General features: G+C 46.1%; 1 protein-coding gene across 5 annotated transcripts in view; it reads right to left on the bottom strand.

Annotated features, from left to right (window-relative positions):
• Positions 1-206: 206 nt before the first annotated feature.
• LOC120051475 (WAS/WASL-interacting protein family member 1-like) overlaps positions 207-27,681 on the bottom strand; it is a 32,476-nt gene continuing 5,001 nt past the window's right edge. The window contains exons 1-8 of one of the 5 annotated variants that reach the window (XM_038998356.1): positions 26,869-27,005; positions 6,394-6,488; positions 5,856-5,985; positions 5,506-5,670; positions 3,048-3,818; positions 2,578-2,790; positions 2,265-2,378; positions 207-2,031 (exon numbers count right to left, since the gene is read on the bottom strand). In XM_038998356.1, the coding sequence (XP_038854284.1) occupies positions 1,979-2,031; positions 2,265-2,378; positions 2,578-2,790; positions 3,048-3,818; positions 5,506-5,670; positions 5,856-5,985; positions 6,394-6,447 (1,500 nt within the window). In that variant the 5' untranslated portion in view covers positions 6,448-6,488; positions 26,869-27,005 and the 3' untranslated portion in view covers positions 207-1,978. The other 4 variants (XM_038998358.1, XM_038998357.1, XM_038998355.1 and 1 more) reach the window with 4 other exon arrangements.

Below are 27,681 nucleotides of genomic sequence, written 5' to 3'. Positions count from 1 at the left end.
TAAGACCTGTCAATAAATCAATACATTTAGGTCAATAAATCAACGAATTAGCTAAGACTAGACGCCTTTAAAATATATACAAACCTAGAATACTCCACTAGCTGCATATCCCCCTAAAAATGTGATTAGATTCTAAAATAGTGTAGTTTGAGAGTGTTAGTGAAGCAACTAACTTCCTTTTATATTGTACGAGAACACAAGAAGTCTCAATTCCAACTTTATTTGCTTTATTTAGAAAATCCATTTGGAAATAGTTTGCTTTGTTTTACATTGAAAAGCATCAGGAAGAAAATACACTCAAAAGGCAGAAACAAATGCAGTTGAATGCATAAAAAAATATATATATATAAGTTCCCTTGAAGCCAAAGTGCATAAAGCACTCTGCAGTACCATTGTAAATGTCATAGGGAACTAATCTCCCATGGGCAGTTTCTGCGTGTCGCTGACCAAACGACGCTATATTTTACTTCTGGGTTAACAGAGATAACCAGGGAACAAGAGACAGAATAAATTCTGAAAGAAGACTGAAAGAAAAATGTCCCCATGAGGAATGTCATTCATTATGTCTGTCACCTGAGGAGGAACTAACACACAACTTTAATGGTCCTCTTTTTGAAACGTTCCATTTCTGCAGGATGTTTCTGGCTGTTTGGTCCCAGGTAGCCTCCAATGCAAGTTGTATCTGAGACACTGCCTCTGTGGGATGAGACTACGTCCTAGTGCAGCCGATTGTCTTTGGTCAAACACACATGCTCATGCCATTCCCCCCATTCTCTATTCAGAAATGCATATTATCTTCTTTACAGAACAGAGAAAACACTGACATAGCACTTTCTCTCACACCAGTATACAGCCAGCATATTTTGATCCATATTCATATCCTCCTTGCATACATTAAACACACTATGAGTAAGCTCATTCCTATCTTAACTTCAGGACCATGTATAACATTTTAATACATTTTATTGATTTACTTTCATAGGTCAAATATTGGACTGTCACTCTGCAAGTGGTTCTGAGACCAGCTTGATGTTAATATCAAGTAGCGGAGAGATCCCAGAGCAGTAGTACAGAAGCAGAAGATAATACTGTAACTGTAGAGTAAAAAATGGTCAAATACATAACTTAGAAAATAAGAACAAAGAGTCCTTCCCAACAACTCAAATCATACAAAATTAAACTAACAGCTGTCATGAGGGATGTTTTTCTATCTATCAAAGCAAAAAGAAAACATTACATTTTCACCTAAAGTTCAATCAACGCATACTGTAACACACAAGCGTCCATTTTGTCTCTACTGTGTAAAAACAAAGTTCACAACATGCTATGAACTGCACATGGATTGTATGGAAAAGTACCCTTTGATGGTTAGAACAATGTAACTGATATGCTATAGTTCGGTTGCCCTTTGGCGAAGACAGGCACAACATCCAACACGACTGTTTCCCTTAAGTCTCATAAAGATCCTTCATAACATGTTTCCCTTAAGTCTCAAAGATCCTTCATAACATGCTTCCCTTAAGTCTCATAAAGATCCTTCATAACATGTTTCCCTTAAGTCTCATAAAGATCCTTCATAACATGTTTCCCTTAAGTCTCATAAAGATCCTTCATAACATGCTTCACTTAAGTCTCATAAAGATCCTTCATAACAATCCAGAATAGAAAAAAAAGGCACAGTGAAAAATGATAACAAAAGTATACAGTTTCAACACTACATAGTGGAGCAAAACCAAATGCATAGCCTATAAAACGAGCCTCTGTTGCCACTTTGGTTGGTTTGGGGTGCTGTTCGTTAAATGAGAATATTTTGTCAACTCCAGGCAGAAACACATGGTTGCGTGAGTCCCACTGCAAATATGGTCCATCCATGAGGTGTAATAAGCCTCATAGACAGAGGCAGTGGGAGTGACATACTTACATCCATGTACTCTGAGGGAGGGAGGGAGGGAGGGAAGACATCCCAAAAACGACCCCTTTACCTGGGGATAGGGGGTAGTGGGGGCGCACCCCTGAACTTTTTATCCGAACCTGGACAGGAAAGAAGAGGAAAATAAGTTGGACATGTCAAGTAGGCTGTCAAGGACAGGAAGATACTCTGAAGGAAGGCTGGAAACTTTCAGGAGGAAACAGATTTGGGACAAATCAATACATATATAAAACACTTGATTTAGCTTGGAGTTTGCTCTTTTTGAAGCGCAAGAATTTCGAAGTATTTGACGTGCATTTGACCCAGTTCTGGGAGGAAAGCCCTTGGTTCCTACCTATGCCGTCAGTCTTGGACAACTTGCTGGGGTATGTCTTCTGACAGGAGATGTAAGGCTCTGGGACAGGGAGGTCTGAGACAGGGTGAAACTGGAACCGGGACTCCCACTCATCTGACAGAGAGAGAAACACAACTCTCAGCCGGGTCAGTTAAAGACCTATATGGGTTCAAACACGGGTCTTCTCTGCACCACAAAACTGTTAGCCCACTGAGCTGAAGCCAAGTCATTAGCAATGGGAGCTAAGGGCACATTAGGGAGTAAGGTCTCAAGCAGGATTACTCATCATATGAATTCCTTCCGTTACACTCACCAACGTGTTGGGGATGGGAGTTCTGGAAGCCGTTGCCCATGGTTGGAGGTGGGGGAGGAGGGCCTCCTATTCCCGGTCGGTCTGGGGGGAGCGGGGGCCGGTGTCCCCCACGGGAGGGCTCTGCTCCCGGGCGGTTAGGAGGTGAGGGGACTGGAGATGACCTTATACTGCCTCCACGTGGACCTGAGGAGGGAGGAGGAGGAGGGAGCGGGCCTGGGGGAGAAGAGGTTACACCACAGAGTTCAATACAACACTAGTTCTATATAATAGCATCATGTATATCATCGCTATATGTCATAGCTACAAACTACATTCCATCCAGTCTCAAAACACATACACGGTGTACTGATGTCTGACCAAACTGACCACAGAAAGGTTAGCTATGTTTGTAGTTGCTAAGCTAACCCAAAAAGAGACAGTGGTCATCATTATATGACCTGAGGGGAGACTGAAGGAAGCGGCATCCTTACCCGTCCGTCCTGAGGGGTTTCTACCCAGGGGGGGCGGCCTCTCACTGGGAGGGGGTGGCAGTGGCCCTGAACGGCCAGGTGGGGGTGCCGGCGAGTTGAGTGAAAGGTTCCTCTGTGGTAGTCTGGGGGTGTCTCCTAACGCAGGCGTTGGGGGCAGCAGTGGAGGGCCCGGTCTGCCAGGAGGAAGAGGGGGAGCTCCACCACCGCCGATGGAGGGCCGAGAGGAAGACGAGCTGGGGGGCTTGGAGTTGAAAGATGGTGGCTGTGGGGGTCCATCTCTGGATATGGAGGACCGGTGGCCCCCCAGGGGTGGGGGTGGGGGCAAGGGGTCCTCTGAGGGTCTGCCAGGGTGGGGGGCTGGGGGTTGAGTGGGACGTCCACTACTGGGAACCGGAGGGGCCCCAAAGGAGGGTTTTGGCCCAGACGGGGCCCCTATAGGGCCAGGGGGAGGGGGCAGGCCTTGGTGTCTGCCTGCAAGGTTGGGTGGAGGAGGGGCCGGAGCTGAGCTGGGGATCCGGGCTCCTCCTGGAACAGGCGGGGTCCCTCGGCTCTGGTTGGGCCGTGGGGTGTTGGGGACGGGGGGAGGGGGTCCGCCAGGGGTCTCTGGTCGCGGGGGGCCTGCCCGTCCCCTGGGGAGGTCGGGGGCGCTGCTCCGGGGAAAGGCTGGGGCCCCTGAGAACCGTGGAGGGCCAGCGGAGGGGCCCCCACCACCAAACGGTCTGGGGCCTGAGGAACGGCCTCCTAGAGGTACCATGGGGGGCCTAGGGCCTCCTGTGGAAGCATAAGGGTTTCAAACATCACACACTTTGTCAATCATAATTTTGTCCTACATGGGGCTATGGTTAAAAACAACCAACCAACTAGTGTCCTCTATGCATTACAGAAATATATGTAGCCCGTGTCACCTAGTGACTGGTGTGAATGTGAGACCAGGTGAGAATTGGAGTATAAGTTACCGAGCCGGAACTCTCGATTAGCGAGCCAGTGTTTCTGCCATGGACGACACCCATGGGCTGTGCTTGTGGCAAGTTGTCAAACGTTTGGTCAGCAACTTTTGTTTATTTTTCTGTAAATGTTTTACCGCTTACTCAAGTAAACGACAGCTATGTAAAACAATGATTTGTATTGCAGTAAGGTCTTCAATGCTGTTTGGGGAAAAGCGGCTTGGAAGCCGGTTGTGAGCTGGGAACAGGGTATAGCACAGGAACTAAGAAACGTATTCGCTTTTAACAATGTAATATGAATTGTGTCTTTTTAATAATGTTGTGTATTTAATAAAGTATTGTAGTTTTAATATTGCTATTTTATAAAGGAGCCAGGGTTATAATTATTGTTTATATTTTTCAAAGAATTGTGTGTCCCTTATTAGGTAATTTTTTGGTTTGTCTAGTCCGCCCGGGAAAATGAGCTGGTATTGCCCTAGCAAGCGGACTAGTTTAATATTCTTTGTTATTTGTTTGTTTTTATGTTTTGTCACCCTTTCTGCAGAGTCCTCCAGGGCTGGCTGGTTTTAGAAGGGAACTATTTGGTTAGAGAGCAGAGGCAAGTCGTATGAATTTACATGCGTGCTTTCGCATGCGAATATCACCAGTGTGATATCTTACAAAGAGTGTTTAATCACCAGTGTGTTATCATCTTACAAAGAGTGTTTAGTCACCAGTGTGTTATCATCTTACAAAGAGTGTTTAGTCACCAGTGTTATCTTACAAAGAGTGTTTAGTCACCAGTGTTATCTTACAAAGAGTGTTTAATCACCAGTGTTATCTTACAAAGAGTGTTTGGTCACCAGTGTTATCTTACAAAGAGTGTTTAATCACCAGTGTTATCTTACAAAGAGTGTTTGGTCACCAGTGTTATCTTACAAAGAGTGTGAATATACTTTATGTAAAGTGTTTTACATGCAAGTCTTGGCATTATTTCTTGCCCTGCTGCTATCCATAATGTATGTCTTCTATACCAGTGGTTCCCAAACTCTTTCACTCGGGGCCCCCCTTCCAGCACTGGGGAGCTTCACTCCCTAAGGTCTGCAATACTAAGATGACGAGAGCAACTGATGATGCACTACCCAATTTAGAAATTGTGCCTTGTGCATTCCACGATTACAACTTTCAAGAGTACGTTTAAAGTTGGACTGAGTTACTTTTTTGGGGGGGAGAGGACCCCTGCCGACCCTCTCCGAGCCAGTGTGTCTCTGGGGTCATGAATTGTATTATTGTTTTGTTATGTAATAAACCTCGGCACTTTGGTCAACTCTGACAGACCTGTGATTGACGTGTCCCGAGGACCTCCCCTCGTGTATAAAACGGTGGCGCAGTGCAGTTTACATATAGCAACACATTACACTTGTTGAAGATAGTTATCATGGCTTATCTGAAACACGGCTACAAACCACATTAATACAACCTCAAGAGGCTGCAGTGCATTGTAGCCTCTTATTATACACATGATGGATTATTACCGTTGCTGTTCCCTCCTGAAGACCGAAGCTTGGGCATGCCTCCTGCAAAGAGACCTCCTAGTACTGGACCTCCTCCACCTCCTCCACCTCCTCCTCCTCCTCCTCCTCCTCCTCCTCCACCACCACCACCTCCTCCACCACCACCACCTCCTCCACCTTTGGGTTCTGTGAAGAAAGGTATTCAATCTCTTTTCCTCCGGCACAAGACCATAGCCTTTGAAATCTAATGATCTGCAGAAGGCCTTTGTAGGTTTCAAGTAGCTTCCATATTTCCTAATTGTTAAACTGAGGATGAGTACATTCTGAGCAAAGCCTTTAGATTACACACCATCAGAGAAATGTTTACTCACTGTCAATGGCGGGTTGACTCCGGTCATTGGTGACAGCCTTCTTCAGACGAGCACCTTTGCCGATATCAGACAGCAAGGCGTTTCTTCCTTGTGATTCATTCTTGCTGAGTGACGGCTTCTGTGTATTCGCCTGCGAATGTTGACAACACAAACAAAAGAAGCCAGTTAAGTAATATAGGAAATGATATAGTATTACCTAGGACTACAACATGCACAATCACATTGCCATGCTGGAAACGCTTCCTTCCACTACCACAAGGTGTCCCTATTGAACAAGGTCAAAACTGTACTGACCTAAGACATTTCCCTTCAATCACTCATGACAGAAGGTGATGACAAGTTATCTGACAGAAGGTGATGACAAGTTATCTGACAGAAGGTGATGACAAGTTATCTGACAGAAGGTGATGACAAGTTATCTGACAGAAGGTGATGCTGTCTTCAGCTAAGATTACATCTAAATTGAATGAATTTTCCATTGTCATGTTAACTCATATGAGTAGTTTCAATAGAACTAGGACGTCTTTGGCGTGCTTACCACAGCGAAGGTTGGGGGTGGGGGAGGGGCAGGGGGTGGCGGGGGAGGAGGCATCTTCTCTCTCTCTCTTCAGCTATTCTTCTACAGCTTCACCCCTGATGGAGAGAAAACACACAATCCATTAAATTAAATACTTCCTAAATATCCACACAAACAGTAGGCTTACAGATGCTATACACATAACCAGGCTGGACCGCAACAAACCTTCAGAGACATGGGAAAACACACACACACACACCACACAACAGTTCAACATCTAGTTCTGATTTACATTTGGTTGAGTTGTCAACTAACATGAATTCAACGTGAAATGTCACCATGTCATTGGATTAAGGTTAAAAGTTTGGTGAAAAAATAGGAAATTCCCTTTTGGTTGATGACTTTCTTCATATCCAAACAGTTTTCCACTTTAATTCAATGTCAATACAATACTTATTTTAATTTTTTTAATGACGTGGAAACAATGTTGATTTAACCAGTTTTTACCCAGTGGGCTTTCACCACAGTCCTTAGAGCAAGCTGTGTGACTGCAGACACATAATATTGTCTTTGCACAGAAATAACAGGATGTATTGAAATAACTTGCAAAGTACATGAGCTATAAAACCACAAGGGAAACAATCACATTGATCAAGAAACACTTCCTGGTACAGCAGACAGATGACAACCATCATCCAATCTAGGGATGTCCCCGACTAAACAAGATCTTGGTCGTCTGTTCTTTTGATTGGTCAAAAATGTAAAACGTGTATTTTTCAATATATACAGTTGAAGTCGGAAGTTTACATACACTTAGGTTGGAGTCATTAAAACTTGTTCTTCAACCACTCCACAAATTCTTGTTAACAAACTATAGTTTTGGCAAGTCGGTTAGGACATCTACTTTGTGCATAACACAAGTAATTTTTCCAACAATTGTTTACAGACAGATTATTTCACTTATAATTCACTGTATCACAATTCCAGTGGGTCAGAAGTTTACATACACTAAGTTGACTGTGCCTTTAAACAGCTTGGAAAATTCCAGAAAATGATGTCATGGCTTTAGAAGCTTCGGATAGGCTAATTTACATTATTTGAGTCAATTGGAAATGTACCTGTGGATGTATTTCAAGGCCTACCTTCAAACTCAGTGCATTTGCTTGACATCATGGGAAAATCAAAAGAAATCAGCCAAGACCTCAGAAAAAAATTGTAGACCTCTACAAGTCTGGTTCATCCTTGGGAGCAATTTCCAAACACCTGAAGGTACCACGTTCATCTGTACAAACAATAGTACGCAAGTATAAACACCATAGGACCACACAGCCATCATACCGCTCAGGAAGGAGACGTGTTCTGTCTCCTAGGGATGAACGTACTTTGGTGCGAAAAGTGCAAATCAATCCCAGAACAACAGCAAAGGACCTTGTGAAGATGCTGGAGGAAACTGGTACAAAAATATCTATTTCCACAGTAAAACAAGTCCTAAATCGACATAACCTGAAAGGCCGCTCAGCAAGGAAGAAGCCACTGCTCCAAAACCGCCATAAAAAAGCCAGACTACGGTTTGAAACTGCACATGGGGACAAAGATCGTACTTTTTGGAGAAATGTCCTCTGGTCTGATGAAACAAAAATAGAACTGTTTGGCCATAATGATCATCCTTATGTTTGGAGGAAAAAGAGGGAGGCTTGCAAGTCGAAGAACACCATCCCAACCATGAAGCACGGTGGTGGCAGCATCATGTTGTGGGGGTGTTTTGCTGCAGGTGGGACTGGTGCACTTCACAAAATAGATGGCATCATGAGGCAGGAAAACTATGTGAATATACTGAAGCAACATCTCAAGACATCAGTCAGGAAGTTAAAGCTTGGTCGCAAATGGGTCTTCCAAATGGATAATGACACAAAGCATACTTCCAAAGTTGTGGAAAAATGGCTTAAGGACAACAAAGTCATGGTATTGGAGTGGCCATCACAAAGCCCTGACCTCAATCCCATAGAAAATGTGTGGGCAGAACTGAAAAAGCGTGTGCGAGCAAGGAGGCCTACAAACCTGACTCAGTTACACCAGCTCTGTCAGGAGGAATGGGCCAAAATTCACCCAATTTATGGTGGGAAGCTTGTGGAAGGCTACCCGAAACGTTTGACCCAAGTTAAACAATTTAAAGGCAATGCTACCAAATACTAATTGAGTGTATGTAAACTTCTCACCCACTGGGAATGTGATGAAAGAAATAAAAGCTGAAATAAATCACTCTACTATTATTGACATTTCACATTCTTAAAATAAATTGATGATCCTAACTTACCTAAGACAGGGAATTTTTACTATGATTAAATGTCAGGAATTGTGAAAAACTGAGTTTAAGTCTATTTGGCTAAGGTGTATGTAAACTTCCGACTTCAACTGTAGATACACCCTATGTTTGAATAAAATCAACTATACGTAGGCCACAGAGGTTGTCTGATGCTTTAAGCACTGTGATTAAAAATGAAGTTACACAAATTACTCAAGAGGGAGTTAGAGATCAATATAGCCTAACCAGAAGAAGAAAAAAAACTGTTCCTGATCCTCCTCTTCCTGCTGCTGCTGGCCTTCTCAGATTCTGCCGTTACTCTCCTGAAGTTACCGGTAAGAGGCTACACCAGTTCCCGGGAGGAGGCTACACCAGCGGCCGGTAACAGGCTACACCAGCGGCCGGTATGAGGCTACACCAGCGGCCGGTATGAGGCTACACCAGCGGCCGGTAAGAGGCTACACCAGCGGCCGGTATGAGGCTACACCAGCGGCCGGTATGAGGCTACACCAGCGGCCGGTATGAGGCTACACCAGCGGCCGGTATGAGGCTACACCAGCGGCCGGTATGAGGCTACACCAGCGGCCGGTAACCTTTTCCATTTGGAGTGCCAAGTTATCGTACCATTTCTACTGATCCATTATGATTTTCATATGCACATTTTTCGTGAAACAGTTTAATTCAATTTATAATAAAAAGTCTTCATATCTCAAAATAAATGTAGTGGTTAATCAAAATTATATCTAAATGAAAATGATACAATTTTAAATATAACTTCTATTGCCATTGGTAATATGTAAAAACAGCCTACATAAATCCAACAAATACACTACAGCCTGCATGTAGAACATATCCTGATGAAAACAGATATCCTATAAATCACATTGGCTATGCATGGACTGTCTGTAAGAAACATTGTAGAACTGTCAACTTGGTCCAGCCCAAAGCTTATGCTAGCAAACTTGCAACATTGTATAAAATATTCTGGGCTGTCAGAGTTTCCGCACCAGCGAGCTCCAGACAAACACAGCTGTAGGCTATTTTGCGCAAGGGATAAGAAGTAATCAGGTAGGCCTATTTTATGACGTTTCCACCGGATCAGAGCATGAGTCGTTATCGAATGAGAGCTGGGAATATTTTTCAAACAGGCTAGGTGCATGTCCTTAATCAAGATTGACAGGAGCACTCCAAACAAAAGACAATGAATAAATTGACAACTCGTAAATGGAATGAAATAAACCAAAACGTTTTTTTATCACAAGTGTAGCCTAGGTTGTACGCTCTGCAAACAACGTGTCCACTCCAACAATGACAATGGTAAGACTGTAATAATAATATATTGAATGCATTACCGTAACCAAACAAACATTGTAGATTAGAAATGATGGGAATTAACGGTAGGCTAAATGTACTACTGGTGATAGTGGTGTGCCATCCCCTCTGCAATGGACTCGTCCACTCAGACAGGCAATGGACTCGTCCACTCAGACAGGCGTAAATCAGACAGGTGTCTTGTGTTGCTATAAAATATATATATATATACACTGAACTAAAATATAAACGCAACATGTAAAGTGTTGGTCCCATGTTTCATGAGGTGAAATAAAAAAATCCCAGAAATGTTCTATATGCACAAAAAGCTAATTTCTCTCAAATTTTGTGTGCAAATTTGTTTACATCCCTGTTAGTGAGCATTTATCCTTTACGAAGATAATCCATCCACCTGAAAGGTGTGGCATATCAAGAAGCTGATTAAACAGTATGGTCATTACACAGGTGCACCTTGTGCTGGGGACAATAAAAGGCAATTTTAAATGGTGCAGTTTTCAGGTCTGAGGAATATTTCTGTCTGTAATAAAGCTACATTTTTGGAGAAAACTCATTCTGATTGGCTGGGCCTGGCTCCCCAGTGGAGGGGCCTATGCCCTCCAAGGCCCACCCATGGCTGCACCCCTGTCCAGTCATGTGAAATCCATAGATGAGGGCCTAATGAATTAACTTCAATTGACTGTGTCCGAGGGACTTCAAAAGGGGACCCCGCCAGTTCCCCATCCCTGTTATAGATTAGCCCAGTCCATATGTGATTTACATTAGTTAAAGACTAGCCCAGTATGCATGTGATTTACATTAGTGTTAGACTAGCCCAGTCCATATACATGTGATTTGCATTAGTTACCAGTCAACGAGAGAGAGAGAGAGGTGACAGTTTCAGCTGCAGAGGCCTCTATCTTCCTGTCAATGTGGTCAACAGGAAGACCTGACACGAAAGAGACCCAACCCACAGCCATCCTGTCTCTACATCCCCTCTCTCTCCATCTCTCTAAAGCAGCACCCTTCTATCTCACAAAATCTCTCTACATCCCCCTCTCTCTACTAAAGTACATTGCTATCTCCCTAAGGCAGCACCTCGCTGTCGCGCTCTCTCCCTAAGGCAGCACCTCGCTGTCGCGCTCTCTCCCTAAGGCAGCACCTCGCTATCGCGCTCTCTCCCTAAGGCAGCACCTCGCTATCGCTCTCTCTCCCTAAGGCAGCACCTCGCTCTCTCTCTCTCTCTAAGGCAGCACCTCGCTCTCTCCCTAAGGCAGCACCTCGCTATCGCTCTCTCTCCCTAAGGCAGCACCTCGCTCTCTCCCTAAGGCAGCACTTCGCTATCGCTCTCTCTCCCTAAGGCAGCACCTCGCTATCGCTCTCTCTCCCTAAGGCAGCACCTCGCTATCGCTCTCTCTCCCTAAGGCAGCACCTCGCTATCGCTCTCTCTCTCTCTGAGGCAGCACCTCGCTATCTCTCTCTCTGAGGCAGCACCTCGCTATCTCTCTCTCTCTAAGGCAGCACCTCGCTATCTCTCTCTTTCTACGGCAGCACCTCGCTATCTCTCTCTCTAAGGCAGCACCTTGCTCTCTTTCTATGGCAGCAGAGCAATTCCACGATAACAGAATTAGCTTTGACTTTAACATTGATTTCGAAGGAGTACTTTGAACAATTAACTAGAGAGAGAGAGTGGCAGAGAGAGAGTAGGATAGTTTGCCCAAATTACAATATGACAGTTTCCTTGTAAGCGGTCTATATGTACATGGTATGACATGAACATGCTAATATAGGTAACAATGACTTGCATTGGATTTGGACCAAAGTTAGCATTTGAAACAGCGGCCAACAAAACCAAAGCATAGAATGCTGTCATACCTTGTCAATAGTCTGCTTACAGGGTAAGGAAACCATTTCTTTGGATTCCTCATGTCTTACTTATTGTTAGAAAAAAAAGGTTTGGTCCAAATCGGATGTTAGGTACTACATTTTTAAAAATGGCCAATTTGGATGCAATCAATTAGCTTAATTTCTCAGAGATCAAATGATATTTCAATAATATAATGTTGCTGGAATGCTAGTCTTATCTGTTTCTAACAGATTTCAGAACAATCTGAGATGATGGGGGTTGAAATCCTCTCTCGTGCTTTTGAGGGGGAACAACCCCCCCTAATCTCTCAGCCCACCTCTTGATGACTTCAACACTCTCTGATAGGAGCAGAGTGCAGTAGTGGAGGCCCATCTCTCCTCTCCAGCTCCTCTCCAGCTCTCTGTAAGCCAGCAGGACACTGCGGTAGCCAGAACAGCTGACCCTGTCCTTGAGATGACAACATGATACCAACACCTGTCCTCTAAACCACTGCATGCCCAGAGACACTTGACCCTCAGCTGGATCAGTTTGACATTGGTTGTTTCAGGGTTGGGGGGAGATGCCATCTATCACAATGTTCAGTCAATAAAGGAAGGATATGAGGTGTCTGAAAAGTATTTCATGAACTGAAAATTACCCATATTAGTTTCAATGACAATTTTGAAACTGACAACATGGAGAAGTGTTCAACAACATCTAAAGGCCTTTGCAGACTTTACGTTGGATTCAGTCTTTTACAATTATCACGTCACACTGTGCGATGTTACCGAAGTAAAATCGTAATGTCAACCTGGCCAGATTGTAAGATTTGCTTATGTCGTCACATTCTGCGATTGTCTTGAGAGGCGACATCAGCAGACCTAGGCTACGTTAACCACAGCGGTGTATTTCATCTGCACCTGTGTCAGCACCAGCAGGGCTAGCCTCGCTCTATGCTTATGAGTGAATGAAGTGAGTTCGGAAAAACTGAAAGTATGCATCTTAAAATAGGTCACAAACTTATATATATATATATATTTTTTTTTTAAATTTTATTTAACCTTTATCAATCACCGGAACCGTCTCGTAACACAAGCCACCCTACACGATAAAGGCCCAAAACATCTGACATTGACAGAACTTTGTCAGAGCTTTCAACTGCACATAGTGGTATTGAACCAGCAGACCTCGACCCTGTCACACTGAACCAGCCAAGACGTAGTGGTACTGAACCAGCAGACCTCGACCCTGTCACACTGAACCAGCCAAGACGTAGTGGTACTGAACCAGCAGACCTCGACCCTGTCACACTGAACCAGCCAAGACGTAGTGGTACTGAACCAGCAGACCTCGACCCTGTCACACTGAACCAGCCAAGATGTAGTGGTACTGAACCAGCAGACCTCGACCCTGTCACACTGAACCAGCCAAGACGTAGTGGTACTGAACCAGCAGGCCTCGACCCTGTCACACTGAACGAGCCAAGACGTAGTGGTACTGAACCAGCAGACCTCGACCCTGTCACACTGAACGAGCCAAGACGTAGTGGTACTGAACCAGCAGACCTCGACCCTGTCACACTGAACCAGCCAAGACGTAGTGGTACTGAACCAGCAGGCCTCGACCCTGTCACACTGAACGAGCCAAGACGTAGTGGTACTGAACCAGCAGACCTCGACCCTGTCACACTGAACCAGCCAAGACGTAGTGGTACTGAACCAGCAGACCTCGACCCTGTCACACTGAACCAGCCAAGACGTAGTGGTACTGAACCAGCAGACCTCGACCCTGTCACACTGAACCAGCCAAGACGTAGTGGTACTGAATCAGCAGACCTCGACACTGTCACACTGAACCAGCCAAGACGTAGTGGTACTGAACCAGCAGACCTCAACCCTGTCACACTGAACCAGCCAAGACGTAGTGGTACTGAATCAGCAGACCTCAACCCTGTCACACTGAACGAGCCAAGACGTAGTGGTACTGAATCAGCAGACCTCGACCCTGTCACACTGAACCAGCCAAGACGTAGTGGTACTGAACCAGCAGGCCTCGACCCTGTCACACTGAACCAGCCAAGACGTAGTGGTACTGAATCAGCAGACCTCGACCCTGTTACACTGAACGAGCCAAGACGTAGTGGTACTGAATCAGCAGACCTCGACCCTGTCACACTGAACCAGCCAAGACGTAGTGGTACTGAATCAGCAGTCCTCGACCCTGTTACACTGAACGAGCCAAGACGTAGTGGTACTGAACCAGCAGACCTCGACCCTGTCACACTGAACCAGCCAAGACGTAGTGGTACTGAATCAGCAGACCTCAACCCTGTCACACTGAACGAGCCAAGACGTAGTGGTACTGAATCAGCAGACCTCAACCCTGTCACACTGAACGAGCCAAGACGTAGTGGTACTGAATCAGCAGACCTCAACCCTGTCACACTGAACGAGCCAAGACGTAGTGGTACTGAATCAGCAGACCTCGACCCTGTCACACTGAACCAGCCAAGACGTAGTGGTACTGAATCAGCAGACCTCAACCCTGTCACACTGAACGAGCCAAGACGTAGTGGTACTGAACCAGCAGACCTCGACCCTGTTACACTGAACGAGCCAAGACGTAGTGGTACTGAACCAGCAGACCTAGACCCTGTCACACTGAACGAGCCAAGACGTAGTGGTACTGAATCAGCAGACCTCGACCCTGTCACACTGAACGAGCCAAGACGTAGTGGTACTGAACCAGCAGACCTCGACCCTGTCACACTGAACCAGCCAAGACGTAGTGGTACTGAACCAGCAGACCTCGGCCCTGTCACACTGAACCAGCCAAGACGTAGTGGTACTGAACCAGCAGGCCTCGACCCTGTCACACTGAACCAGCCAAGACGTAGTGGTACTGAACCAGCAGACCTCGGCCCTGTCACACTGAACGAGCCAAGACGTAGTGGTACTGAACCAGCAGGCCTCGACCCTGTCACACTGAACGAGCCAAGACGTAGTGGTACTGAACCAGCAGACCTCGGCCCTGTCACACTGAACGAGCCAAGACGTAGTGGTACTGAATCAGCAGACCTCGACCCTGTCACACTGAACGAGCCAAGACGTAGTGGTACTGAATCAGCAGACCTCGACCCTGTCACACTGAACGAGCCAAGACGTAGTGGTACTGAACCAGCAGACCTCGACCCTGTCACACTGAACCAGCCAAGACGTAGTGGTACTGAATCAGCAGACCTCAACCCTGTCACACTGAACGAGCCAAGACGTAGTGGTACTGAACCAGCAGACCTCGACCCTGTCACACTGAACGAGCCAAGACGTAGTGGTACTGAATCAGCAGACCTCGACCCTGTCACACTGAACGAGCCAAGACGTAGTGGTACTGAATCAGCAGACCTCAACCCTGTCACACTAAACGAGCCAAGACGTAGTGGTACTGAATCAGCAGACCTCAACCCTGTCACACTGAACGAGCCAAGACGTAGTGGTACTGAACCAGCAGACCTCGACCCTGTCACACTGAACCAGCCAAGACGTAGTGGTACTGAACCAGCAGACCTCGGCCCTGTCACACTGAACCAGCCAAGACGTAGTGGTACTGAACCAGCAGACCTCAACCCTGTCACACTGAACGAGCCAAGACGTAGTGGTACTGAATCAGCAGACCTCAACCCTGTCACACTGAACGAGCCAAGACGTAGTGGTACTGAATCAGCAGACCTCAACCCTGTCACACTGAACGAGCCAAGACGTAGTGGTACTGAATCAGCAGACCTCAACCCTGTCACACTGAACGAGCCAAGACGTAGTGGTACTGAATCAGCAGACCTCAACCCTGTCACACTGAACGAGCCAAGACGTAGTGGTACTGAATCAGCAGACCTCAACCCTGTCACACTGAACCAGCCAAGACGTAGTGGTACTGAATCAGCAGACCTCAACCCTGTCACACTGAACGAGCCAAGACGTAGTGGTACTGAATCAGCAGACCTCAACCCTGTCACACTGAACGAGCCAAGACGTAGTGGTACTGAATCAGCAGACCTCAACCCTGTCACACTGAACGAGCCAAGACGTAGTGGTACTGAACCAGCAGACCTCGACCCTGTCACACTGAACCAGCCAAGACGTAGTGGTACTGAACCAGCAGACCTCGGCCCTGTCACACTGAACCAGCCAAGACGTAGTGGTACTGAACCAGCAGACCTCGACCCTGTCACACTGAACGAGCCAAGACGTAGTGGTACTGAACCAGCAGGCCTCGACCCTGTCACACTGAACCAGCCAAGACGTAGTGGTACTGAACCAGCAGACCTCGGCCCTGTCACACTGAACGAGCCAAGACGTAGTGGTACTGAACCAGCAGACCTCGACCCTGTCACACTGAACGAGCCAAGACGTAGTGGTACTGAATCAACAGACCTCGACCCTGTCACACTGAACGAGCCAAGACGTAGTGGTACTGAACCAGCAGACCTCAACCCTGTCACACTGAACCAGCCAAGACGTAGTGGTACTGAACCAGCAGACCTCGGCCCTGTCACACTGAACGAGCCAAGACGTAGTGGTACTGAACCAGCAGACCTCGACCCTGTCACACTGAACGAGCCAAGACGTAGTGGTACTGAATCAGCAGACCTTGACCCTGTCACACTGAACGAGCCAAGACGTAGTGGTACTGAACCAGTAGACCTCAACCCTGTCACACTGAACGAGCCAAGACGTCTGACAATCGTTTATGTTTAATCGTTATCCTACGACGTTCACATTTTGTCAAGGAGGGCAAAATAGTACAGTCTGCAAAGGCATTAAGGAAGCATATTAAAATGACATAACCTTCAGAGATGTGCAACCCCCCCCCCCCCCCCCCCCCCCCACCAGAGTCTACACTACTCCTCATTGAGATGTGCAACCCCTCCCCCCCCCCCCCCCCCCTCAGAGTCTACACTACTCCTCATTGTTTAGCGATGAGCACCACTGACATGCACCCCTCCGGCTAATATTAGAAAAATAGCTTCCCACAATGGAGACATTGATATCAGTGCCACAAGCAGAGAGCCATGAGACTGGAAGAAGATACGTGGCCTGATGACACACCACGTCATCCCTAGTGGGCCTGGCCTGCTCTTAAAAGGGCATCTCCAGGCATTTACAGGAATGAAGTAGAGATCTCACACACACACACACCACACACAGAGAGAGAGAGAGAGAGAGAGACCAAGAGAAGTGAGCGAGAGAGAAAACCCCCCAGAGAATCTGCTCCAGGCAAAAGGAAAGGCAGATGATTCAGCTGTAGAGAGAACCACATGGCTACTGTTGGCTACTCAGCCCTTCTCACAGTCACAACCCCATGAACCACATGGCTCCTGTTGGCTACTCAGCCCTTCTCACAGTCACAACCCCATGAACCACATGGCTCCTGTTGGCTACTCAGCCCTTCTCACAGTCACAACCCCATGAACCACATGGCTCCTGTTGGCTACTCAGCCCTTCTCACAGTCACAACCCCATGAACCACATGGCTCCTGTTGGCTACTCAGCCCTTCTCACAGTCACAACCCCATGTTTGTTTTCATGTTGTTTCTCTGGAACTAGAATGACTATGTAAACAACAACAGGGTTGTGTGAACAACTACTGGACCGGACTACTCTGTTTTCATTCTGGTGGACTCTACCCTGCAGCCCTGCTTTCTGCTAGCCTGGAAAACCGGGCTATCTGCATTGTGTCCCGCCACCCCCTCTTTACGCTACTGCTACTCTCTGTTCATCATATATGTATAGTCACTTTAACCATATCTACATGTACATACTACCTCAATCAGCCTGACTAACCGGTGTCTGTATGTAGCCTCGCTACTTTTATAGCATCACTACTGTATATAGCCTGTCTTTTCACTGTTGTTTTATTTCTTTACTTACCTATTGTTCACCTAATACCTTTTTTGCACTATTGGTTAGAGCCTGTAAGTAAGCATTTCACTGTAAGGTCTACACCTGTTGTATTCGGCGCACGTGACAAATAAACGTTGATTTGATTTGAAACTACTATAGTCAGAATGATATTCCAGGTTTCTCCTACTGAGACATCTTCAGAGGGGATTCCAGGCTATGGTTTCTCCTGCTGAGACATCTTCAGAGGGGATTCCAGGCTATGGTTTCTCCTACTGAGACATCTTCAGAGGGGATTCCAGGCTAAGGTTTCTCCTGCTGAGACATCTTCAGAGGGGATTCCAGGCTAAGGTTTCTCCTGCTGAGACATCTTCAGAGGGGATTCCAGGCTAAGGTTTCTCCTGCTGAGACATCTTCAGAGGGGATTCCAGGCTAAGGTTTCTCCTGCTGAGACATCTTCAGAGGGGATTCCAGGCTATGGTTTCTCCTGCTGAGACATCTTCAGAGGGGATTCCAGGCTAAGGTTTCTCCTGCTGAAGGGGTTGACCCAGAGAGACATACACTGTCTAGAGAGTAAACATTGCGTCCAGGGTTTAGGTTGGGCCAGAGCCTGGTCAGGGTTGGTGTTGTTGGACTGGAGTCTGGTCAGTGTTGGGGTTGGGCCGGAGCCTGGTCAGGGTTGGACTGGAGCCTGGTCAGGGTTGGACTGGAGCCTGGTCAGGGTTGGACTGGAGCCTGGTCAGTGATGTGGTTGGGGTTGGACTGGAGCCTGGTCAGGGTTGGGTTGGGGTTGGACTGGAGCCTGGTCAGGGTTGGGTTGGGGTTGGACTGGAGCCTGGTCAGGGTTGGGTTGGGGTTGGACTGGAGCCTGGTCAGTGATGTGGTTGGGGTTGGACTGGAGCCTGGTCAGTGATGTGGTTGGGGTTGGACTGGAGCCTGGTCAGGGTTGGGTTGGGGTTGGACTGGAGCCTGGTCAGGGTTGGGTTGGACTGGAGCCTGGTCAGGGTTGGGTTGGGGTTAGACTGGAGCCTGGTCAGGGTTGGGTTGGGGTTGGACTGGAGCCTGGTCAGGGTTGGGTTGGGGTTGGACTGGAGCCTGGTCAGGGTTGGGTTGGGGTTAGACTGGAGCCTGGTCAGGGTTGGGGTTGGACTGGAGCCTGGTCAGGGTTGGGGTTAGACTGGAGCCTGGTCAGGGTTGGGGTTAGACTGGAGCCTGGTCAGGGTTGGGTTGGGGTTAGACTGGAGCCTGGTCAGGGTTGGGGTTGGGGTTAGACTGGAGCCTGGTCAGGGTTGGGGTTGGGGTTAGACTGGAGCCTGGTCAGGGTTGGGGTTGGACTGGAGCCTGGTCAGGGTTGGGGTTAGACTGGAGCCTGGTCAGGGTTGGGTTGGGGTTAGACTGGAGCCTGGTCAGGGTTGGGTTGGGGTTAGACTGGAGCCTGGTCAGGGTTGGGTTGGGGTTAGGCTGCCGCTAGCGACACATGACTCCTCCTGTGGGACTGTGGACACTTTGAAGTAGCACAAGTAGGACACACATGCGGCTCGCATATACAAACACACATGCTTCAGTTTAGACGCTGTTAAAATGGCTGCTGCTCTTTGATCCTCCCGACAACCCCCGCACCGAGGTACCTCATCAGGGTTAGCAGCAGAGACACCTAGTAAAAACACACACACCACCGCTAGCAGTTATAGAGGTGAATAAACTGACTGGAGACAACACCACCACTAGCAGTTATAGAGGTGAATAAACTGACTGGAGACAACACCACCACTAGCAGTTATAGAGGTGAATAAACTGACTGGAGACAACACCACCACTAGCAGTTATAGAGGTGAATAAACTGACTGGAGACAACACCACCACTAGCAGTTATAGAGGTGAATAAACTGACTGGAGACAACACCACCACTAGCAGTTATAGAGGTGAATAAACTGACTGGAGACAACACCACCACTAGCAGTTATAGAGGCGAATAAACTGACTGGAGACAACACCACCACTAGCAGTTATAGAGGCGAATAAACTGACTGGAGACAACACCACCACTAGCAGTTATAGAGGCGAATAAACTGACTGGAGACAACACCACCACTAGCAGTTATAGAGGCGAATAAACTGACTGGAGACAACACCACCACTAGCAGTTATAGAGGCGAATAAACTGACTGGAGACAACACCACCACTAGCAGTTATAGAGGCGAATAAACTGACTGGAGACAACACCACCACTAGCAGTTATAGAGGCGAATAAACTGACTGGAGACAACACCACCACTAGCAGTTATAGAGGCGAATAAACTGACTGGAGACAACACCACCACTAGCAGTTATAGAGGCGAATAAACTGACTGGAGACAACACCACCACTAGCAGTTATAGAGGCGAATAAACTGACTGGAGACAACACCACCACTAGCAGTTATAGAGGCGAATAAACTGACTGGAGACAACACCACCACTAGCAGTTATAGAGGCGAATAAACTGACTGGAGACAACACCACCACTAGCAGTTATAGAGGCGAATAAACTGACTGGAGACAACACCACCACTAGCAGTTATAGAGGCGAATAAACTGACTGGAGACAACACCACCACTAGCAGTTATAGAGGCGAATAAACTGACTGGAGACAACACCACCACTAGCAGTTATAGAGGCGAATAAACTGACTGGAGACAACACCACCACTAGCAGTTATAGAGGCGAATAAACTGACTGGAGACAACACCACCACTAGCAGTTATAGAGGCGAATAAACTGACTGGAGACAACACCACCACTAGCAGTTATAGAGGCGAATAAACTGACTGGAGACAACACCACCACTAGCAGTTATAGAGGCGAATAAACTGACTGGAGACAACACCACCACTAGCAGTTATAGAGGCGAATAAACTGACTGGAGACAACACCACCACTAGCAGTTATAGAGGTGAATAAACTGACTGGAGACAACACCACCACTAGCAGTTATAGAGGCGAATAAACTGACTGGAGACAACACCACCACTAGCAGTTATAGAGGCGAATAAACTGACTGGAGACAACACCACCACTAGCAGTTATAGAGGCGAATAAACTGACTGGAGACAACACCACCACTAGCAGTTATAGAGGCGAATAAACTGACTGGAGACAACACCACCACTAGCAGTTATAGAGGCGAATAAACTGACTGGAGACAACACCACCACTAGCAGTTATAGAGGCGAATAAACTGACTGGAGACAACACCACCACTAGCAGTTATAGAGGCGAATAAACTGACTGGAGACAACACCACCACTAGCAGTTATAGAGGCGAATAAACTGACTGGAGACAACACCACCACTAGCAGTTATAGAGGCGAATAAACTGACTGGAGACAACACCACCACTAGCAGTTATAGAGGCGAATAAACTGACTGGAGACAACACCACCACTAGCAGTTATAGAGGCGAATAAACTGACTGGAGACAACACCACCACTAGCAGTTATAGAGGCGAATAAACTGACTGGAGACAACACCACCACTAGCAGTTATAGAGGTGAATAAACTGACTGGAGACAACACCACCACTAGCAGTTATAGAGGTGAATAAACTGACTGGAGACAACACCACCACTAGCAGTTATAGAGGTGAATAAACTGACCGGAGACAACACCACCACTAGCAGTTATAGAGGTGAATAAACTGACCGGAGACAACACCACCACTAGCAGTTATAGAGGTAAATAAACTGACCGGAGACAACATAAGTATTCTCAAAACTTTTATGACAACAGTTGTTAAAGGAATAGCAATACCAGAGAGATAGACCATAGTGGCAGTGCAGAGTAGAGGACATCCGGTGGCATTGCCAAAAACATCCCCCCTCCCCACGGGCCCTGTTGTACCTAAAAGGGATGTGGGTGGGATTAGGTAGAAGGCTGGATGCTTCCCTCACAGAACTGGACAGTATAATACAGCAGTGTGTGTGTGTGTGTGTGTGTGTGTGTGTGTGTGTGTGTGTGTGTGTGTGTGTGTGTGTGTGTGTGTGTGTGTGTGTGTGTGTGTGTGTGTGTGTGTGTGTGTGTGTGTGTGTGTGTGTGTGTGTGTATAGAGAGAAACCGTGCTGAGTAGCTAAGCTAACATCCTGTATGGGACGTTAGCTAGAGTAGAGTTATGTGGCAATACTAACCCACACAGGGGAGACTTTAAATAAACCCCTCTAGTACATTACCAGACGTTCCTAGAATAAGGGAAGAGGAAGTCCACTTCCCACAACTTCCACACTGAGGTAATTAGTCTAAGGTTAGAGGTCATCTCCGCTCAGAGATCTACCGCTCAGAGACCTACCGCTCTACCGCTCAGAGCTCTACCGCTCAGAGCTCTACGGCTCAGAGCTCTTCCGCTCAGAGCTCTACCGCTCAGAGCTCTTCCGCTCAGAGCTCTACCGCTCAGAGCTCTTCCGCTCAGAGCTCTTCCGCTCAGAGCTCTACCGCTCAGATCTCTACCGCTCAGATCTCTACCGCTCAGATCTCTACCGCTCAGAGATCTACCGCTCAGAGATCTACCGCTCAGAGACCTACCGCTCAGAGACCTACCGCTCAGAGACCTACCGCTCAGAGACCTACCGCTCAAAGACCTACCGCTCAGAGACCTACCGCTCAGAGATCTACCGCTCAGAGATCTTCCGCTCAGAGACCTACCGCTCAGAGACCTACCGCTCAGAGACCTACCGCTCAGAGACCTACCGCTCAGAGACCTACCGCTCAGAGCTCTACCGCTCAGAGCTCTACCGCTCAGAGCTCTACCGCTCAGAGATCTTCCGCTCAGAGATCTACCGCTCAGAGACCTACCGCTCAGAGACCTACCGCTCAGAGACCTACCGCTCAGAGCTCTACCGCTCAGAGATCTACCGCTCAGAGATCTACCGCTCAGAGATCTACCGCTCAGAGACCTACCGCTCAGAGATCTTCCGTTCTGATTTTTTCTTAAACATAACTTCAAAAACGTAAGCCTATGCAACATGAACCAGTTAAAAACAGTTCTGTAGCAATGAGGTTTGTTCAGTAGGCTATAGGCCCAATACATTATCACTGCATATTGGCTATGCTTGATTTGCCCTACCAATGTTGTTCTTCCAGTTAGGAATTCTATTTCAACATTTGAGGTACTGTGTATGACCACACTGGTAATAGATCATTGGTTGTATTACTTGTGAGGCACAGCTGAGTGAGCGTAATCATTTACTTCCTTTCTTTTGTACTGGACTGATGGCCTGCATCTGATGGGCTGCATCTGATGGTCAGTCTGAGGGAGATGCAGTAAGGCTGCCTCTCACCTGACTCACCCTCTCTCCTCTGAGAAAAGGCAGTCTTCCTGCTGATGACGAAACTTAAAGATGCACTATGCAGAAATCACGCCGCCATTTCCTGGTTGTTAAAATTCTAATAGTTCTTTCAGTTTGTGACAAAACAAGCAAGTATAGTGTAGAGAATCATTGTCTCGTCTAAACCGCTGTGAAATATATTTTCCATAAACAAAAATATTGTATTTTCAGCTGTTTGATGCTGGTGTACAAAACCGAAAGTAAAAGACGCAGAAAACGAAACTTAAGAACGGGAAGCATAGAAATAGAGCACATAGAACAGATCTACCGCTTCTTAGACTTGCTTTCAATGAGAATGACAGATCTATATAAACACATTCTATGTGAATTTGGTCAGGTCACTTAAAAAGTGACATATTGCAGCTCTGAGTCTCATTATTTCTGCCTCCTGCACCAGTTCCTGTTGTTACTCCAACGACCAGAGAAAGTAAAATATCCCTCGATATGAAAAGATAGACAAGCCACTAATAATAACACAAGCTTATGGAAACACTTTGCTATACTCATTCATTGCAGCTTCAGTGCTGGTTGTAGCTTGAGTGGAAGTAGGGAGAAGACACATTTTATGGCTTATAAAAGTGTTGAACAAAGTGTTGACAGTGCTGAATAACAACTTAAACATTAATTTATTCATAAAAATTGCATCTCTTTGCTGTATTCGTTGAGTCTAGTTATGGTTTTTAAAAGTTTTGAAATCTCACATGATCAACTTTGCTGTGCATTCGAGGCTTCTTTTTACAGTCTATGGCTCGAGGAAACTGTACAGACACGGTGGTCTGAGCTATCTGATTGGCCAGCGGTAGGCCTATAGGTTCACTTGATTTTCTCTCTGGGCCTGCCGGGTAGGCAGAGTTCTACCTTCAGACACATGAAATGGTTCAAAATGGGGAGGCAATCAAGGTGCACTTGATTCATCATCCTGGTGCTAGGGCTGATGAATCAAGTGCACCTGACGACAACAGCGCAAAACAAATAAAATAGGAACGCAAGGCTTTATTGTTGATTTTTTTACAGAAATGTTTGGTGATCAACTAGGAATGCCTTGGAGATCGCGATCGACCGGTTGGTGACCACTGGTCTAACGATTGAAAACAGGGATAGTTTGGGATTTCTTCCCCAGAGTCAGATGAACTCGTGGATACCAGTTTTATGTTTCTGCATCAAGTATGAAGGAAGTAAAGGTAGTTTCTACGTCGAGTATGAAGGAAGTAAAGCTAGTTTCTACATCGAGTATGAAGGAAGTAAAGCTAGTTTCTACGTCGAGTATGAAGGAAGTAAAGCTAGTTTCTACGTCGAGTATGAAGGAAGTAAAGCTAGTTTCTACGTCGAGTATGAAGGAAGTAAAGCTAGTTTCTACGTCGAGTATGAAGGAAGTAAAGCTAGTTACTACGTCGAGTATGAAGGAAGTAAAGCTAGTTACTACGTCGAGTATGAAGGAAGTAAAGCTAGTTTCTACATCGAGTATGAAGGAAGTAAAGGTAGTTACTACGTCGAGTATGAAGGAAGTAAAGGTAGTTTCTACGTCGAGTATGAAGGAAGTAAAGCTAGTTTCTACGTCGAGTATGAAGGAAGTAAAGCTAGTTTCTACGTCGAGTATGAAGGAAGTAAAGCTAGTTTCTACGTCGAGTATGAAGGAAGTAAAGCTAGTTTCTACGTCGAGTATGAAGGAAGTAAAGGTAGTTTCTACATCGAGTATGAAGGAAGTAAAGGTAGTTTCTACGTCGAGTATGAAGGAAGTAAAGGTAGTTTCTACATCGAGTATGAAGGAAGTAAAGGTAGTTTCTACGTCGAGTATGAAGGAAGTAAAGGTAGTTTCTACGTCGAGTATGAAGGAAGTAAAGGTAGTTTCTACATCGAGTATGAAGGAAGTAAAGGTAGTTTCTACATCGAGTATGAAGGAAGTAAAGGTAGTTTCTACATCGAGTATGAAGGAAGTAAAGGTAGTTTCTACGTCGAGTATGAAGGAAGTAAAGGTAGTTTCTACATCGAGTATGAAGGAAGTAAAGGTAGTTTCTACATCGAGTATGAAGGAAGTAAAGGTAGTTTCTACATCGAGTATGAAGGAAGTAAAGGTAGTTTCTACGTCGAGTATGAAGGAAGTAAAGGTAGTTTCTACGTCGAGTATGAAGGAAGTAAAGCTAGTTTCTACATCGAGTATGAAGGAAGTAAAGGTAGTTTCTACATCGAGTATGAAGGAAGTAAAGCTAGTTTCTACATCGAGTATGAAGGAAGTAAAGCTAGTTTCTACATCGAGTATGAAGGAAGTAAAGCTAGTTTCTACATTGAGTATGAAGGAAGTAAAGGTAGTTTCGTGAGCATGATAGCTGTAACCATTGACTTCCAGTCATCGCACTTCAGTTCCCAGGTCCAGAACAAATTCAAGAAAACATACAGTATTATACATAGACATGAGTGCATGGAACCCCCTTCCATCTCACAGAGCAAGTTAACAGCAAACCTGCTTTCACAAAACTAATAAAGCAACACCTCTACCCCATGTGACCAAATGTGTGTGCATGTACTGACGTGTAACTGATAGATCTGCAAATGCGCATGTGCGCACACACACACACACACACACACACACACACATTCTTTAGTTGTATTGTTTTTAAAAAGTGTGTGTACATTTGTCTTTAGTCGTAGTGAATTTTTCCATTTAGAAAACTATGTTCATGTTTTAAATTGTAAAGTATTTTTGTCTGTAATGTCTTTATGTGTCAGACCCCAGGAAGACTAGCTGTCACCATTGGCGTCGGCTAATGGGGATCCTGATAAAATCAGAAGCAATTGCAAGTTAGCAGCTTCCTTCCAAATGAACGCAGAGACATAAAAATGGTCTCCACAAGTTCATCTTGGTATTTTATTAGGATCCCCATTAGCTGTTGCAAAAGCAGCAGCTACTCTTCCTGGGCTCCACACAAAACATGAAACATAATACAGAATGACATAATACAGAACATCATTAGACAAGAACAGCTCAAGGACAGAACTACATATATTAACTGACTCTGGGGAAGTAGATAAAGGACCTCGTTGCCAAAAGCCCAAACTATCCCTTTAAAGACAGTTCTGCCAACATCAACAGTATTTCTGGCAAAGTGCAGCCACTAATGTTCCCCAGGAAGACAGGAAACAAAGTCGCAAGTCAAATTCACACTACAATGGTTCCCTTTTCCTCCATTAAACAGCTGTCAAACAGAACACCAACACCGAGGAGAAATCTGAGGAGAAATCTGAGGAGAAATCTGAGGAGAAATCTGAGGAGAAATCTCAACTGTCAGAAGAGAAAGAACAGGAGCTGAGCTCGGACGATGGAAACATATCATATATTGTATGAATGTATCAAATGGATTACAACAATATATTAAACAATTATTTCATCTACTCACGGAAGTTGTGCCCAAAAAGGTGACAACAAATTCACTCTTAGGTAGCTCTCGAAATCATTCTTCCAAAGAACAGGCAAAGAAATGGTACTCACACAGTTACAGCGATAGGTGGTAGCTTCCTTAATTTGGTTCCCTTCCTAGCACTCTTTACACATTAGAGAAGTCACAGTTCCACATTTAGTCCAACCCCATGTTACTGCATTTCACTTCCTCAACTTGCTGTGTCATGAACTGACCGTGTGGAGAGAGAGAGAGGGGCAGCAGTGTGAAAGCTGCAGAACCTCTCATCTAGGCTCTCTCTCACAGTCACACAGTCTGAGCTGAGCAGCAGTTTCTCTCGCTCTCCTCCCCCCCTCTTCAGTTTGTCCTCTACTGTGAAAGTCAAAACCTCACCTCTCATCTAGGGCTCTCAGTCACACTGTCATGTGAGCATCACAGGGCTTCTTCTTCCTCTCTCCCACTGAAGTCTGTCCTCTGATGCAGATTGAACACCCTCCTCTCCTCAGAGAGCTGCTGTCAAGAGAGAGAGAGAGAGCTCTCCTCTCCTGCTAAAATAGCTTTACTCAGAGTCAGAGCCACTTCCTGTGTTCAGCTTTCAGTCATACTTCCTCTCTTTCAACTCAGTCAGCAGCCTTACACACACGCTCACGCTCGCTCTGTCACACACAAACGCTCACGCTCGCTCTGTCACACACACACGCTCACGCTCGCTCTGTCACACACACATATGACCCCCCCCCTTTGCATTGTGTAGGCTAATGCTTTGACTCAGATGACAATTTGATACAGTTTGCAGATACAGTCACAGTCCAAACAACTCCTAGACACACAGATACTGTACTCTCTTCATCTCCAGATACTGTACTCTCTTCATCTCCAGATACTGTACCCTCTTCATCTCCAGATACGGTACTCTCTTCATCTCCAGATACGGTACTCTCTTCATCTCCAGATACGGTACTCTCTTCACCTCCAGATACGGTACTCTCTTCACCTCCAGATACGGTACTCTCTTCACCTCCAGATACGGGACTCTCTTCATCTCCAGATACTGTACTCTCTTCATCTCCAGATACTGTAACCTCTTCATCTCCAGATACTGTACTCTCTTCATCTCCAGATACGGTACTCTCTTCATCTCCAGATACGGGACTCTCTTCATCTCCAGATACTGTACTCTCTTCATCTCCAGATACTGTACTCTCT

Source organism: Salvelinus namaycush, chromosome 7, assembly GCF_016432855.1.
Source record: "Salvelinus namaycush isolate Seneca chromosome 7, SaNama_1.0, whole genome shotgun sequence".
Classification (NCBI taxonomy): domain Eukaryota; kingdom Metazoa; phylum Chordata; class Actinopteri; order Salmoniformes; family Salmonidae; genus Salvelinus; species Salvelinus namaycush.
Note: the sequence above shows the minus strand (reverse complement) of the source record. Positions and strands in the feature narration are given on the sequence as shown.